At 39.5% G+C, this 14687-nt stretch overlaps 2 protein-coding genes across 3 annotated transcripts; one reads left to right on the top strand and one right to left on the bottom strand.

The window, feature by feature from the left end:
* Positions 1–233: 233 nt before the first annotated feature.
* Positions 234–4130, bottom strand: LOC140798823 (small ribosomal subunit protein eS21-like). The gene is made up of 4 exons (XM_073152900.1): positions 3993–4130; positions 3439–3532; positions 3209–3341; positions 234–465 (listed from the first exon to the last, which is right to left on the bottom strand). The coding sequence occupies exons 2-4, from the start codon at positions 3486–3488 to the stop codon at positions 400–402; spliced, it is 249 nt and encodes an 82-aa protein (XP_073009001.1). The 5' UTR covers positions 3489–3532; positions 3993–4130; the 3' UTR covers positions 234–399.
* A 4379-nt stretch (positions 4131–8509) lies between these two features.
* LOC140792707 (uncharacterized) lies at positions 8510–14320 on the top strand. Of its 2 annotated transcripts, none has more exons than XM_073143876.1 (9): positions 8510–8669; positions 9599–9781; positions 10772–10842; positions 11887–11940; positions 12695–12964; positions 13047–13109; positions 13249–13317; positions 13403–13448; positions 14071–14320. In XM_073143876.1, the coding sequence occupies exons 1-9, from the start codon at positions 8636–8638 to the stop codon at positions 14130–14132; spliced, it is 852 nt and encodes a 283-aa protein (XP_072999977.1). In that variant the 5' UTR covers positions 8510–8635; the 3' UTR covers positions 14133–14320. The 2 variants fall into 2 exon arrangements, with proteins under 2 accessions (XP_072999977.1, XP_072999969.1); XM_073143868.1 differs by having other exon boundaries at positions 10769–10842.
* Positions 14321–14687: the final 367 nt, after the last annotated feature.

Raw genomic sequence — 14687 nt, 5'->3', positions numbered from 1 at the left:
TTAAATACCAAAATAAATTTATTTTTTCACTGTAACACTTACTACAATGCTCAACGGTTGAATATATTACTTGTCTAAAAATAAAACGCTAAAGATATCAGCTTAAATAGTACTGCAACCTTTGGAATCTTGTTAAGTTTTAAACTTCTTAGCTGAGCATCGATCATTATGTAATCAGATCAAGAAGTTTCCAAGGCACGAGACGCGAAGAAAAATAATGACATGCTTAAAAGTTGGATAAGAGCAAATACTACTCTACGATATGAATTTAAAATTCCAAACTAAGATTGAGAAAAGATCTATGGCTCCAGTTCATGCATTGCCCGATATTTCGAATCAGATGCATCTATGGCTACAGTTATCCATAATTTCTTTTCAAATGAGATTTAAGAGTGATTTCTACTGCTGTCGGGCTTCAACTTTCTTCTTCTGCCAAAGCCTGTCCAAAGCACTGTCAGCATCACCCTGTAAAGACATAAAAATAGAAGCAGCTGATCAATAGAAAAAACGCAAACTAATATTAAGCATTAGCACAAAAAGGAGATAAGTGTTAAGTACTGTCACCCAATCGGCAAATACATCAACTTATCAAGAACAGACTAAGAATATAAGGATCTAGGTTTTGAGATAAGTACTGTCCTGAGATAGAGGTCTCTCCTTCAGGGATCATTGAGTATATTCCACCTCCAGGGTTCAACTCATTGTTTAAAGAGATGAACAAATCAAGGAGGGAAAGAGATTTTCAAGGAGATAAAACCATGTTGTTTAAAGGGTTAGGCGGAGGCCAAACTTTATAGGATCACTCCCCCAAGTTGTGGATAACTAGGGACATCACACATGCAACATCCAAAGGGATACACATAGAAACATCCAGTGCCTGTGAAACATTATGCAATCTGTAGAAGTCCAATATAATAGGAGTCCATTTAACCCTTTTTGCCCAGAACTTCCTCCCTCAAGACTCATAAAGAAAAACTCATCCCCCTGTCATAATCTCTCACTATTCACTATTACTTTTTAGTCTTCAACAAATATAGAAGACTGGCTTAGATGTGATGCTTTGCCGCTGAATCCTGATACAAATGGGAGTGAAGGAAGTCTCAAGGCTCAGTTGACACTATTTTTTTTGCTTATTAGAGACAACATATTGTCTCAACAATCTAGTAATATATGTACAAAAAATGACTCCAAGAAGAAAATGTTTGAATAGCAATAGAGAATGTCTGGCTAAAAAGAGAAACATCATAGATCCAAACAATTAATTATTACCAAGTTAAGAACAAAAAACATTCAACTAATTTCCTGATGTTTTCACTGAAGCTGTTCAAACAGGCCTAGGTCAACTAAATGGTAGGCTTACAACAATTGGGGCTTGTAAGAACCACATCTAACAAACTGTATAAATAGAAGTATAAGCTTCTTAGAGGTTGGGGGCAGTAACTGGAAGTATGGAGTGCATCCAATTGTTGATTTCTCATTACAAAAGAATATTAGACTGAAAATTAGGAAGTTTTTTATAGCCTCCAACTTTTTTCTTGATACTCTCTTATGTATCTACCTCATCTTGCTGTGCAATATAGGTACTGGGGTATGGTGTTGTGTCCAAGTCCATGGATTAGTTAAGAATATCACCAAAATATAACAAAAGGGGCGCCAATACTACAAATAGGGGACAAACAATGTTATGCACAATTGTTGGGAGAACAAAATAAGAAAGTCTTGCCCAGAGCATCCAAAAGATCATATGATTTGCACAAAGGATGAGCACATAAGGATGATTAGGCAGAAAACTTGTCTGATTATCTTTTGCATGAGAAAAATTAACTAGAAGCCAACGTTCTAAAAGACTGTAGATGATAGACGAAGGGACAGGACATAGGGTTGTCAATCTGGCTCATTGTTACAAACTAACTAGTGGTTGGCTCAAAATTTTGTTCAAGATCAACTCGCTCATTTAATAAATGAGCTGAATACAAGCCAAAATTTGAGCTCGAGCAAAATTTAGCTTACTCACATTCGGCTGAATATAGCTCGAATATATTCACTCAAATCTAACAATTGAAAAAAAATTTACTAGTCAATGGGTATTCTAATTGTTAGATTGACATTTAATAGTTAGATCTTTAGTTTCATACATATATTAATTTAGTCCTAGCCAGTTGAACTGAGCTTGACTTAGCTCACCAAGCCAAATGAGTTGAACACAAGCTAGGATTTTAGCTTGGCCCGTGTTCAAGTTCGATAAATTGAATCTGAGCCGAACATAAGCAACACCAAGGTTACTGGTGTCCCACTCGTTGACAAGGAGGATACCTAGCACCTAGGGGCTAGGCGAACGTCTAAAACTAAGGTGGTCATAGGATGCAATGAAACATTAAGATATTCATATATTCCACAGGAAATTTTGTTGTTGCCCCATACATAGAGGCAATGTTCATTGTTGCTGCTGCAAGAGCAGTAGGAACAACCTTCTAGCTCTTGCATGTAGCAGTTGTCATTACTAATCCTTACAAGTATAGAAGAGACAGGGAGAAAGGATGAGAAAAATAAAAACTATGGCAAAATCACCAATTTAATAGGAACCAGGAACCCCTTACAACTTGAATGACTAGTAGTTTTGGGGATCAAGTTAGGAATAGTACTTTATGCTCAATACCTGTACTAGAATAGTTAACAAGTTCAAAAACCGCATAATCACCTAGCATCTAACGCTCGACTTACCACTTAGGTGCCCATTTAACCACCTACGCGAGAGCCTAGACTCAACCTACCTCACGGACCAGCCTAAAACAGATGGTGTGACATAGTGGCCATCCCGCCTAAGGGAGAGCTGCCTACACGACCACCTTGATTGTTTTTAAAACACTGACTAGAAGCCCAAATCTCCTGAAGCATCATAAGAGCTATAAGGAAAACGACAAGGAAGTATTCTGAAAGTATGGAAAAAAGAAGAATATATTTATAAATGAAAATATTTGCAAGACCTTATAGCACGGAGAAATTCCAATGTTGAGAAAAAACTATCAGATAATATGAGCTAGTGTCCTCCACCATAAGAAAATTTACTTAATAAGAATCAAAGGCAAAAAGGTTCCTCTGCAACTTAGAATATTTATCCAGGTGAAGCATTGCTCAAGGATAGCAAGATAAGGTAGATACTGCTACTAAGCTACACAAAACTATAACACCAAAATAGTATTACACAGACCTGAGCACGAATGAAGCCACAAAGAGCAAAGGTACTGAACTGGCCCACATAAACACCATTCTCGTCTACATGCCCAACATTGATCTGAACTGAGGCATGGTCCTTTGCTGTAATGAGCCTGTTCGTAGCAGAACTGCAGGGAGTGATATCAAAAAAGATGAGACCATCATAAACTTCAAACAATAAATAAGTGGTGCAATTCCGAACCACAACAGAAGTACTTTACGTACCATTTCCTGGGGATATAGAGATCCATCATCTGACCCTCTTCGTTCTGCATTTTGGCGGCTGATTGTAAATCGGAGACAATAATAACAAAATAACCTGGAGGACAGGTAACATTGCATAAAAAGTCAATATCAAGCCAAACTGTTTTATTAAAAAGCATAATATTCTAAACATTACTCCGAAGAAGAAGCGAGCATTATTAACATTTAATAGCTACGCAAACCTTACGATATCCTTGTATAGATCAACATGTTTTCCTACAACATTTGAACTTTATACAGGGGCTTTAAACTAACAAAGAAAATGATCGATCTCTTAAGCTCGATGGCACACTAACCGTCGTATCAAAACTTCGAACTTTTAACAAAACTATTCCAGAAACAATTGGTCAGCGGTGTACAGAACACAGATCCGAAAGAAAGAGGTTAATATCGATACGACATACACTAGAATTACGGCAAAACTAGCACGCAATTAAGAAATTAGATAGATCTACCACACGAAGGGAAAAAGGGTGGAAGAAATCGACGCTAGAGTTTGAGAGAGGATAGAGTACCTTCCGGCTCGCAGTCTCCGATGAGCTAATGAGAGAAGACAGAGGGGGGGATGGCTTTGGAGTTTGGAGCTCTTATTTATAGCGAGCTACTTCTCAAAACCCTAGTTGCAAGCCCAACTCTGACCTGGTGATCCCGGCCCGGCCCATTTAGTCGTGTCTCGGACTCTCGGGATTGCGTTATTGGATTCGGATATGGTTCCCTACTGTTTGCTAAGACCCGTAACTCGTTGAAACCAAAAGAGCTAATGACCATATATATATATATATATATATATTTTTTTTTTTTTGATTAATAAGAGCCGAGGACTCAGCTAAGGTTTACATCGCGAGCTATTCCTTTGCCCAATCTATCAGAATATAATATATTTTTAAATTCTGGAGGAATTACATCCGAACTATTCCATACTCTCCTCAAGGCTGTCTGTCTCCTTAGTTTGGCTAACCAATCGGCTGCTCTATTCCCTTCCCTGTACGTGTGCAGGAACCTATTCCTCTTGAAGAACATCAACATCTTGTAGCAATTCTGCAAGGCGCCCCTAAGACGCCACGGACAGCTATCCTCGTCTCTAAACATCCGAATGACGGACATAGCATCCGTTTCAACAATCACCTGCTCCCATCTCCTATATGCTTCTCTTAATCCTACCTGCAGCGCCCAAACCTCACTGTAGCTGGCAGAGTCGGCAATGGTTGGCTCCGTTGCTTGCCCGCAAAGGTTACCAAACTCATCCCTAATTATAAAGCCAGCCCCCCCTGATACTCACCAGCCTTCTAAGAGCCATCAACATTAATTTTAATCCACCCCTCTGGAGGACGTTCCCACTGAATTTTAACTGTGTTCTTCTTGCATCCCGCCCAAGCCTCTCTTTCCTTGAAGTATTCTTGAGCTAGCATAGTAGCCTTACTAGCCACTGCCCTTGCCGTTGCACTCTTCCCTTGAAACATTCTCAGATTGCGTTCTTTCCAAATCCCTCAAGTCATAGCCGCCATAATCGCATTAATTCTTATATCAGATTTCGGATCTGTTTCCCATTTTTGCTCTAACCAGTCTGGACCGATCACGAAGCTTGGCCTTCTACTTGGCTCAACCAGTTCAGCACAGTAGGCCCACACTTCCTTGGCAAACCTGCAAGTGTAAAATAGGTGTGTAGCCACCTCTGGGAAAACCCCACACATGGTGCATGGGTCGTTAGGCCCACAATTGAGCCCATGAAGATAAGCTTTCGTCGGGACCCGGTTCCAACACAGCTTCCAAACAAACGCACGGACTCGAGGTGCTATGGGCAGCTTCCAAAGCTCATCCCACCCCTCCCAATGTTGTCCCTCGCTCCTTTTCAAATATTTATAAATAGACTTAGCTGTTGCTTCCCCATTGGTCGTTGGCGCCCATACCCATAGGTCCTCCATTTGCACACCGCACCCCCTACCTCCAAAGTGGCCACGTCGAACGCTAAATCCCTGCTGAATGCCGCATGCACCTTCTCCTCATCCCACGTCCCATTTGCCATTAGCGAAGCTACCCGGGATCTGCTCGTGAAACTGCTCACATTCATTAGACAAGGCTGTCGGCCAAGCGGGATCGACGACTTCCAAGCCTCATCTAACACTGCGGTGCCGCGCCCATTACCGATGCTCTTCCGGAACCCTTCCTTAAGCTCGGCTGCAGTTTGGCTCAGCGCTCTCCATAACCACGATTGCTTAGGGGTAGATCTAGTCTCCCATGGGTTGAGCAATCCGTACTTCTTCCGGAGGATGTTAACCCATGGCATCGCCCGTCCGTGGAGGACACTTAGTACATGTTTACCTAGTAGCGCTCTCTTCGCAGTACGAAGACACCGCAGCTCCATCCCTCCTTCAACCTTGGGTTTGATCAGAGTATCCCAGCTCAGCAAGTGTAGCAAGTGTAGTCCTCGTCTATTCTCCCCTTTTGCCCATATAAAAGACCTCACTATCCGCATGATGTTTTCAAGAATAGAGTCTTGGATCCATGTGGACCCCATCCAATAGTAAGGGATGCTCGTAAGAGTTGCTTGAACCAGAGTGATGCGGCCAGCCAACGACAAAATATTCCGCTTCCATCCTGCAAGCCTGCTCTTCACCCTGTCCACCACTTCCTGCTACCCAGCCACCGTGATCCGCTGCCTCGAGATCTTTACGCCCAGATACGTGAACGACATCTTACCCTATTTGAGCTGCAGAATACCACCAATGTCCTTCCTAACCTCCTCATTAATCCAGGGAGGAAGGTACAGTTCAGATTTCTCTGTATTCACCTTCTGATTCGTCAACTCAGAATATTGATCCAATGCTTCCACCAGCGCCTTTGCATTCTCTTTCGTCGCTCGCGCCACTAGTAGCAAGTCATCAGCATAAAGGAGGTGTGACACGTCCCCTTGGTCCGTCCTGTAGCCTTCCAATAAACCTGTCTCCGCCTTTGCATTCAGGATTGATGATAGGACTTGTGAACAGATTATGAACAGGTATGGTGATAAAGGATTGCCTTGCCGCAGCCCTCGGTGAGGTATGAGCCACTCCGTCGGAGAGCCGTTAATTAAGATGCCAAATCTCGGCGACTTAATGCTGGCACATATCTAGTTAATCCACTTTGCAGGGAAGTTCATAGCCTTGAGCGTCCGCGCCACCGCCTCCCACGATAGACGATCATAGGCCTTCTCCATATCCATCTTCGCCATCATCAATGGAGCCTCCGTTCGGTCGTTCACCAAGGAATGCGCTAGTTCTTGAGCGGCTAGCGTGTTGTCCTGAATGGATCTCCCCCGCCACGAATGCCGACTGCTCCGGACCGATCAGTTTGCTCAGAAGCGGTTTCAACCTCGCAACAAGGATTTTGGTGATGACTTTATAAGCAGTGTTGCACAACGATATTGGTCGGTAATCCTTGACAGAGGGTGGAGCATCCTTCTTTGGGATAAGGGTGATAAAGGTTTCCCCCCACTTATTTGGCAATCTACCTTTCTCGAAAAAAGCCAATATTGCTTTACAAAGATGGACGCCGATGAACTCCCAGTATGTAGTGTACACCTCTGCTTGCAATCCATCTGGCCCTGGAGCTTTGCCACGCGGTAAGCTCCACACTGCTTGATGTATCTCCTCGACTGATATTGGCGCAGTTAGCTGAAGTCCATCTCTATCCGATATAGCTGGTAGTACTGGTAAATGGGTCCACAGTTCTTGCTCCGCGCTACCTGGCTCCTGCTGGCCCCATAGCTCCTTGTAATGGCTTTGGAAACACTTCCTAACCTCCTCCTGTTCTGTAACCCAAACTCTGTTCATCCTCATCACCCCAGCAATGCGATTCCGGCGGTTCCTAATAGTAGCCGACAGGTGGAAGAACTTGGTATTTAAATCCCCCTCATTAACCCATTGAACCCGGGATCTCTGCATCCATTTAATGTTAACTTGCCTGCTCAAGGCGCATTTTTTGTTGTACAAACTGCGGAGGAGAGGCACATCTTCACTGTTCAAGCCTTCACTAACATCCTTCTTCTCCATCTCTTCAATAGCCTCTTGAGCCTCCTTCAACTTTTGCTCCACCGACCCAACACAGACTCTACTCCACGATCGAAGCGCTTCATGCAACAGCTTGATCTTGTGGTTGAATGCATGCAGTGGGTCCCCGTTGCTTTCTGAACTCCAAGTTTGCATCATTATGTCTTTACATTCCTCATATTCCATCCACAACTTTTCGAACCGGAAAGGCCGCCTTCCAAGTCTCTTCTCGCCTCCACCTGCTCCAACCAACAGTAACGGTGCATGGTCAGAACCAGAACGGTCTAGGTGTATCACCTTGCTATGGTAGTTTGCATTGAGCCATCTATCATTAGCAAGCACTCTGTCCAGCCTTATCCAAATTCTGTCCTCCCCAGGCCTGTTGTTGCACCAAGTATAGGGAACACCCTCATAGCCTAGATCACACAACCCGACATGGTCCACAAATGTACGAAATACTCTGGCCTTCGCCCCAAGAGTCACCAACCCTCTACACTTCTTTTCATGAATGGAGAGGTATGCGTTGAAGTCCCCTGCTACCACCCATGGAAGTTCCGCCGGAGCAATGGCAGCTAATTCCCTCCATAGTTCACCCTGATTCTCTAGTTCACTACTAGCATAAACGATGATCATCATCCATGTTATTTCATCTGGTGGGGTGATGACCATATGAGCAGCATATCTGGATGCCGCAATAACATCCACCCACCCCAAGTTGGGTCGCCACAGGATCACAATCCCGCCGAATGCGCCAATTGCCGGAATACAAAAATGGCACCACTGTCGCCCCAGTTCTCTGGCCACCTTAAGACCCCGATCCCATATCACATGAGTTTCCACTAAACATAGTATGACCATATATATAAGGCGGACATTTGGAAGACGTTCCCCGCGAAGCCATGAGAGAAGATCCTGGCAATTCTCAGGTGCACAAAATTTGTACAATCGTGCACTTGGCATCATGTTATTGGCAGACGTATATCTAAATCCATAAGAAATTTGCCAATAATCCTTTTTTGGTCCACACTCTCCTACTTGGATATATAAACCCCATCTCATCACCTTCTTCCACCTCTTTGTTTCCTCGATCTCTTCCCCCCTATTTAATTCCCCTCTCCAGATCCGTTGCTCCCATGGAATGCGCTACGCTTCTCCGTTCGATTCGAGGTATTTTTCTCCGTTACGCACGATCTGTTGACTAGTTCTTGTTTGCGCACGGATTTGTTACATTTGCCAAGTCTAAGATCCTGGTTTGGATTTTGTTCCGAGATCATAAGAGATTGAACTATTGGATGCTCATCGGTGTCTTTGTAGATTGTTTGTTCATTTTGGCTGTGGATCGGCAAGGTTTGTAATGTAAGAAGTCAACAGTGTTTAGTAGTTATATGCATCTCCGTGATAAATTTAGAGAGGTCTGGAATGAGAAAGATATATTGACTTTGCCAGAGAAACATTGGTTCGTGAAGATTGTTTCGAATTTAGTGGTGTTGCTATCATAAATCAAATATCTCAGATTTCTCAACGTATTAGGTTTTTCCATCTCTTTACCACTTTATAAAAAACGTGCCACATAAAAAATTAGGGTGTCCTGATGTATAAGGTGAGGGGGCAAAGTCTTAGAAGTTAGAATAGAACATGATTAGTATCTGATAAGATCAGTCGGGCATTGATTAGTTGGCGACAGCATACATGGTTATAGGTTTCATTTACTTTTCAAGCTGATAGAGTTCATTTACAGTAGCTAACATTCTTATAATCTCATTCACTGAGCATTTGACCACCGAGAGGTTGTTTGACTGGAAAATAGTGACCTCATAATCAGCTATGATTAAAAGTTGTTATGACTTAATGGCTTAGAGTTTTGAAGACTTAAGACTATAATGTGCTTCTTGGTAAGTTGGTTTTGTTCCAACAAATAGTGGAATAGAGACGTTATGTTGCCACCTGCACATAATAAGTGCAATATAGCAAACTGGTTTCTTTCGAAAGAGATGCATCCAGTGCTATCATTATGATCATGCAAGATGCATCCAGTGCTATTTTGCTTAGTTCGCAGAAAAATGATCTTGAATTAATTTGCAATATGACTTCCTTAGGTTCTTTGGCGATGACTGAATCTTTAGAGCCTTGTCTGGAGAAGACTGTTCCAGCTTACGTTTGCAACGTCGCAAGTAAAGCACATATGTTTCGTGGAGCTTCGGTTGTAAGGTTGGGCCGAAAAGAATCATTTCTACCATACCTAAGGGCCTCACAGAATTCGTCAGCTTTGACATCTAATGGTTTGTTAATTATTTTGTTTAATTAATTTTTATTTCCTTTCATCTTTTTCTTGGTATTGGTACATACTTACTATGCAATTTGTCAGGTGAGTTAGAATAGATTTTGATTTCATCTTCTACTTCTCTCTTAAATCATTAAATATTTATTTGGCGATAATTACTTGTAGAGCATTTTTGAGTTTTTGAGTGGTATTATTGACCTCATTGAATTACCCACTCATCCAAGAGTTCTTTTTTCTTCTAAATGATTGAATATTGAGGAAAACTGCAGCCAAACTAATATTTATGGAGTAAGCTGAAACTGTGGAGTAAAATTAATGACACGGAGAAAGTGATATGAAAAAACATGCTCTGAAGGAAGATTTGCTGCGTTTCTGAAATCATTCAGATTGGAGCAAACTAAGATTTGGACGAAGGAATGTAGGACAGTAGGTGATGAGGCTATCCCCCAAACTTTTTGGCCTATATGTTACATCATCGTCACTGCTCTTTCTTTTTTTGAACAGAAAGTGTACATCATATTGAAGGATAAAATAATGATTGTTTAATGGTATCGCTGAATAGTAACTGATGACAAGCATTATGTTTATTCTGCACGATCTTATCAAGTAGCATTTCTTTCGACTTATATAACTTATGTCAATCAATAGCCTTTTAATTTTCTAGTATTTAGTTTACACAATCTAGTCTGTTGTTCAAATTGCATTTGTTGACAAGAATGAGGCCGAATTCTATAGCTCCTCAAAAAATAGATGCACGAAGCCATGAATCTCGCCATATACAGTAGGTTCTTTTTCAATAGCTTGTAATCTCGTATTTTAGGCTGCTTGCAATTTTCTTAAATTCTCTTGTATAGCTTATTAATTACTCAAGATGCAAGATAGTTATAATTGGTGTCTCAAATTCTCAATGCATTGCCAGAATTTTTATTGCTTCTTTTGTGCACCTATCAAATTTAGCATACTGAGGCGTGTCTTCTGGATGCAGCAGTTAACAAGAAATCAGAAGGGCTACTAGAGAAACAAAGTATGCAGAAATCAACATTTCCCAGTGGCTTTGAGGTTAAATAATTAAATTTGTTACTTGTAATTTGCTTTCCTTCACACACTTTTCTCTGCATACTTGTGTCTTGAACTCTTGATCCCATCTGTTTCTCCAATTAAGATGTGAACTGGGATTTAAGTTATATTTGAGGTTTATATTCATTTAGACTCGCGAGAATGAAAGATGACCTGAAAGGTAGCAATGTACTTATTGGGATATATAAAGAATGAAATCAAACATTTGGTAACATACCATTTGATTTGTTTCATATAGTCCATTATAATATATTTGCTGTGTAGACGGAATCTTAATCATTAATCATAGGTCTTTGGATCCATTGGGAGTAGTATTTGTGAGACATCTCCATTACAAGCGTCGTATCAATACTTCATTCAGCTAGATTATGTTTCCCTATGAAGAGTATTATTTTTAAGTGATAAGAAGAAACGATTAGGGTCTTACGGGCCTATCTTTATCATGAAAATGAATCACCAACTATTTTTATATATCTTATTTGTATTCAGGCAGCTGTAATTATTAATTTATTATTAGTCAATAGTTAGGTGCTACAGAGAGGGTTGGGTCTTGGGAGGATTGTCCCCCCCCTCCTCAACTTGAATAAATTTTTTTTCTGAAATACAATCCATTATTTTAGAATAACAGATAAACATCAAACTTCTCATTTTAAAATATAAATACTATTCATCAAAATTATATCTTATACCGTACATTAATTACTAATTTTCCTTTAATATATATCCCATCAACTTACTTTATATTAAATTAAAGAGTATTCATAAGAATTTTAAAATATATTTTTTTATCTTTTTCTTTACTTTATATCACATCAAAGGTAATTATTATACTTTTATTTTAAAACACAAATAAACATAAAAATAATTATTTCTGAAATAAAGATCTCATTTTAAGAATAACAATAATGAATACTTATTCTAAAATTGACCTTATTCCTAAAATAAATGATGCCTTAAGCTTTTCTATTCCGTTCATGTAATACTCTGTTATAAGACATGACAAGTAATTTGTTGTTGTAACTACAGGCATTACTCTCAGAAGTTTGTGATGAAACCAGTGTCGCAGAGGTTAAATTAAAGGTAATTACTGCTTCCATATGAGAAAATAGGTCTTCTTTTATTAGAAAATGTATAGTACTATTAGTACCATTATGTGCATGTCAATATGGTCTGTGCTAGCAGTTTACTTTTGATAGTAATTTAAGCATGAACTCTTAAGGAGAAATGAAGAATAATACAATACATTATTGATAGATGTTCTAGAGATATTTCCATGAACATTTCATTGAATCCATTCAAGTTATGGACCTGCTCTTAGTATTGGTTAACTTGTTGCACAAGTGGGCAAGAGACTAGTATTTTTTGTTTTTTTCTTCTTTCTCCTATCCATTCTATTGTTGTAGGGTTTTAGCTGATTATCATCCTATTCTGCCTTCTGGTCATTGGAATCCAAGTGATTGCAACACGTCAATTTCTTAGGTGAACCTTAGAAGAAGTTTTGGTTCAGAGGCTTGCTAAAATGTTCTAAATGTTCTTAGCTTACTACTTCACAAGCTGATTGCTGAAACCTGTTTGGTGATTCATAGTTTCATACTGCACACATAACTATTAATTCTGGATGTCTTAGTTCTCTCCTATTTCTTTTCATCTTAATCAATTTTGACCTTGCGCGTAAAGTGCCTTGCAGTAAATAAAGTTATCCTCCATAACATTAATTATACTTTTTGCTGCCCTAGGCAATTAAATAACAGATTTCTGTCTCATAATCTGTTTTTGAGAATGTATCAAGTTTTCCTTGCAAAAAATGTTGGTCATACTTTTCACAATTGTTCAGGTTGGCAACTTTGAATTGCATCTAAAAAGGGATACAGGAATTCCTAAGGCGTCACTTCCTACTACTCCTATTGTCTCACCCACTACAGCACCACCAATTCCAAGTGAACCAATGAATGAGGCAACTCCTGCTGCCCAAACAACTGTGCCATCAAAGTCCCCTGCTGCAGCAACCAATTATTTCATAAATGTTTCTTCTGCAAAAGCATCAAAGCTTGCAGAGCTAGAGGCTTCTGGATCAAATGCATATGTTATAGTATCGTCTCCTACGGTATGAACCTATGAATGACTGTGTATGTGGTTGCCTTGATTTTAGATCAATAAATTATAGAATTATTTGCTCTTACTATCAGGTTGGTACATTCCGGAGGGGAAGAACATTGAAAGGAAAGAAGCTACCTCCAAGTTGTAAAGAGGTGACACAATGACACAATCTCTCGCTACTTTTTGCAATAATTGATGTACCTGTGAAATTTTTATCGGGGAAGGTACTCTAACCAGTAACCACTACACTTGAACCTGAATAATAATGGAATTTTTTTTTATAAAAAACAGGGTGACCTTATTAAGGAAGGGCAGACCATTGGTTTCCTCGATCAGTTTGGCACTGAGCTTCCTGTTAAAGTAAGTGTATCTTTCTATTCAGATATATATATATATATATATATATTGACGTGCTCTCAAGTAATATTGGCTTTATCTTGAGCAGTCAGACAAGGCTGGAGAAGTTCTCAAAGTCCTGTGCAAAGATGGAGGTAATACCACTTGCAAGTGAATTGTCTTCTCTGTATCACATCACTATCACGATAATATGCATATATAGATACATCCTGCTGAAGATGTTCTTTGCCAGATGGAATAGATGTTCCATTTGCAACATAATAATAATTTAACTTCCAATCATTTTAACCTCCTTGACTTGGATGCTAAAATTTAAACGGAATACTTTATAATCTATCCTCCATATACCAGTTATCCTTCCTTAATGGAAATGATGAATCAGAATACTTACATATATGTATACATAAATATGCATTAGATGAATCTTTTAAGGCAATACACAGGTTTATGTTGAACCAAGAGATGTAATAATACACTTAACTGAAATATAAGATTTGGCATAACATGGCTTTGTATAATTTTCTGATGCTTTTACTGTTTCTTTATGATTATCTGGTTGTGGGCATCACATAATTATCTTGAGGTGGTATCATAATGTGGTTTATTTGATTTTTTTTTCAACTTTTCTTTTCTGTCTTTTTCTTCAGTCTGTGATGGAAACATTTGATTGCCTAATTTTCCCAGTATCGAAGTCCGAGTTCTGCCACTTTTCACCAGATCACCCACTTATTTATCATTATTTTTTGCAATTTGCAGAAGCAGTCGGCTATGGAGATCCACTAGTTGCAGTTTTGCCATCATTCCATGGGATAGAGTGAGTTGTTTATTCAAGCTAATTGCTTCTTTCTCAGAGCTTTTCATTGTTTGGCTCGAGTCAAGACCCTCGCAATATTAGCTATACTGACCGATGTAATCAGTATACGATTTTGCAAAAGAAAATTGTTAATTGACTGCTTGCTGGAAGATGAAATGCTATAATTTGATGTGGTCTCAATTATTACGCTGAGCCGCTTGTGGTTTATTAGTCCAAGGCAGATCATATTTCTATTAGGTTGCCCTTGAATTATAGGTGAATTCTTCTGTTTGTTTATTGCAACAATTAGATAAGAACGTTCTCTCTCTCTCTCTCTTCACTTAAATACTAGTCATCATATTAAAAATTAGAATAGTAATACTTATTTTAACCTTATTCTACGAGTGTACATGGCGGAAACGTATACGAGCAACTAAACACGAGAGGCGATGCATGATAAACGGAAACTTATACAAGGATGGATCTCATAGCCTCATTCTTGTTGTTATCTATTGCTATTATTATTTTTCCAGGTCAAACTAATTTACGTTTAGTAAAAATACAATATAACTGATTAATC

This window comes from Typha latifolia, chromosome 1, assembly GCF_019914945.1.
Source record: "Typha latifolia isolate L0001 chromosome 1, TyphaL0001v2, whole genome shotgun sequence".
In the NCBI taxonomy this organism is placed as follows: Eukaryota; Viridiplantae; Streptophyta; class Magnoliopsida; order Poales; family Typhaceae; genus Typha; species Typha latifolia.
This window is presented reverse-complemented; position numbering and strand designations above follow the sequence as displayed.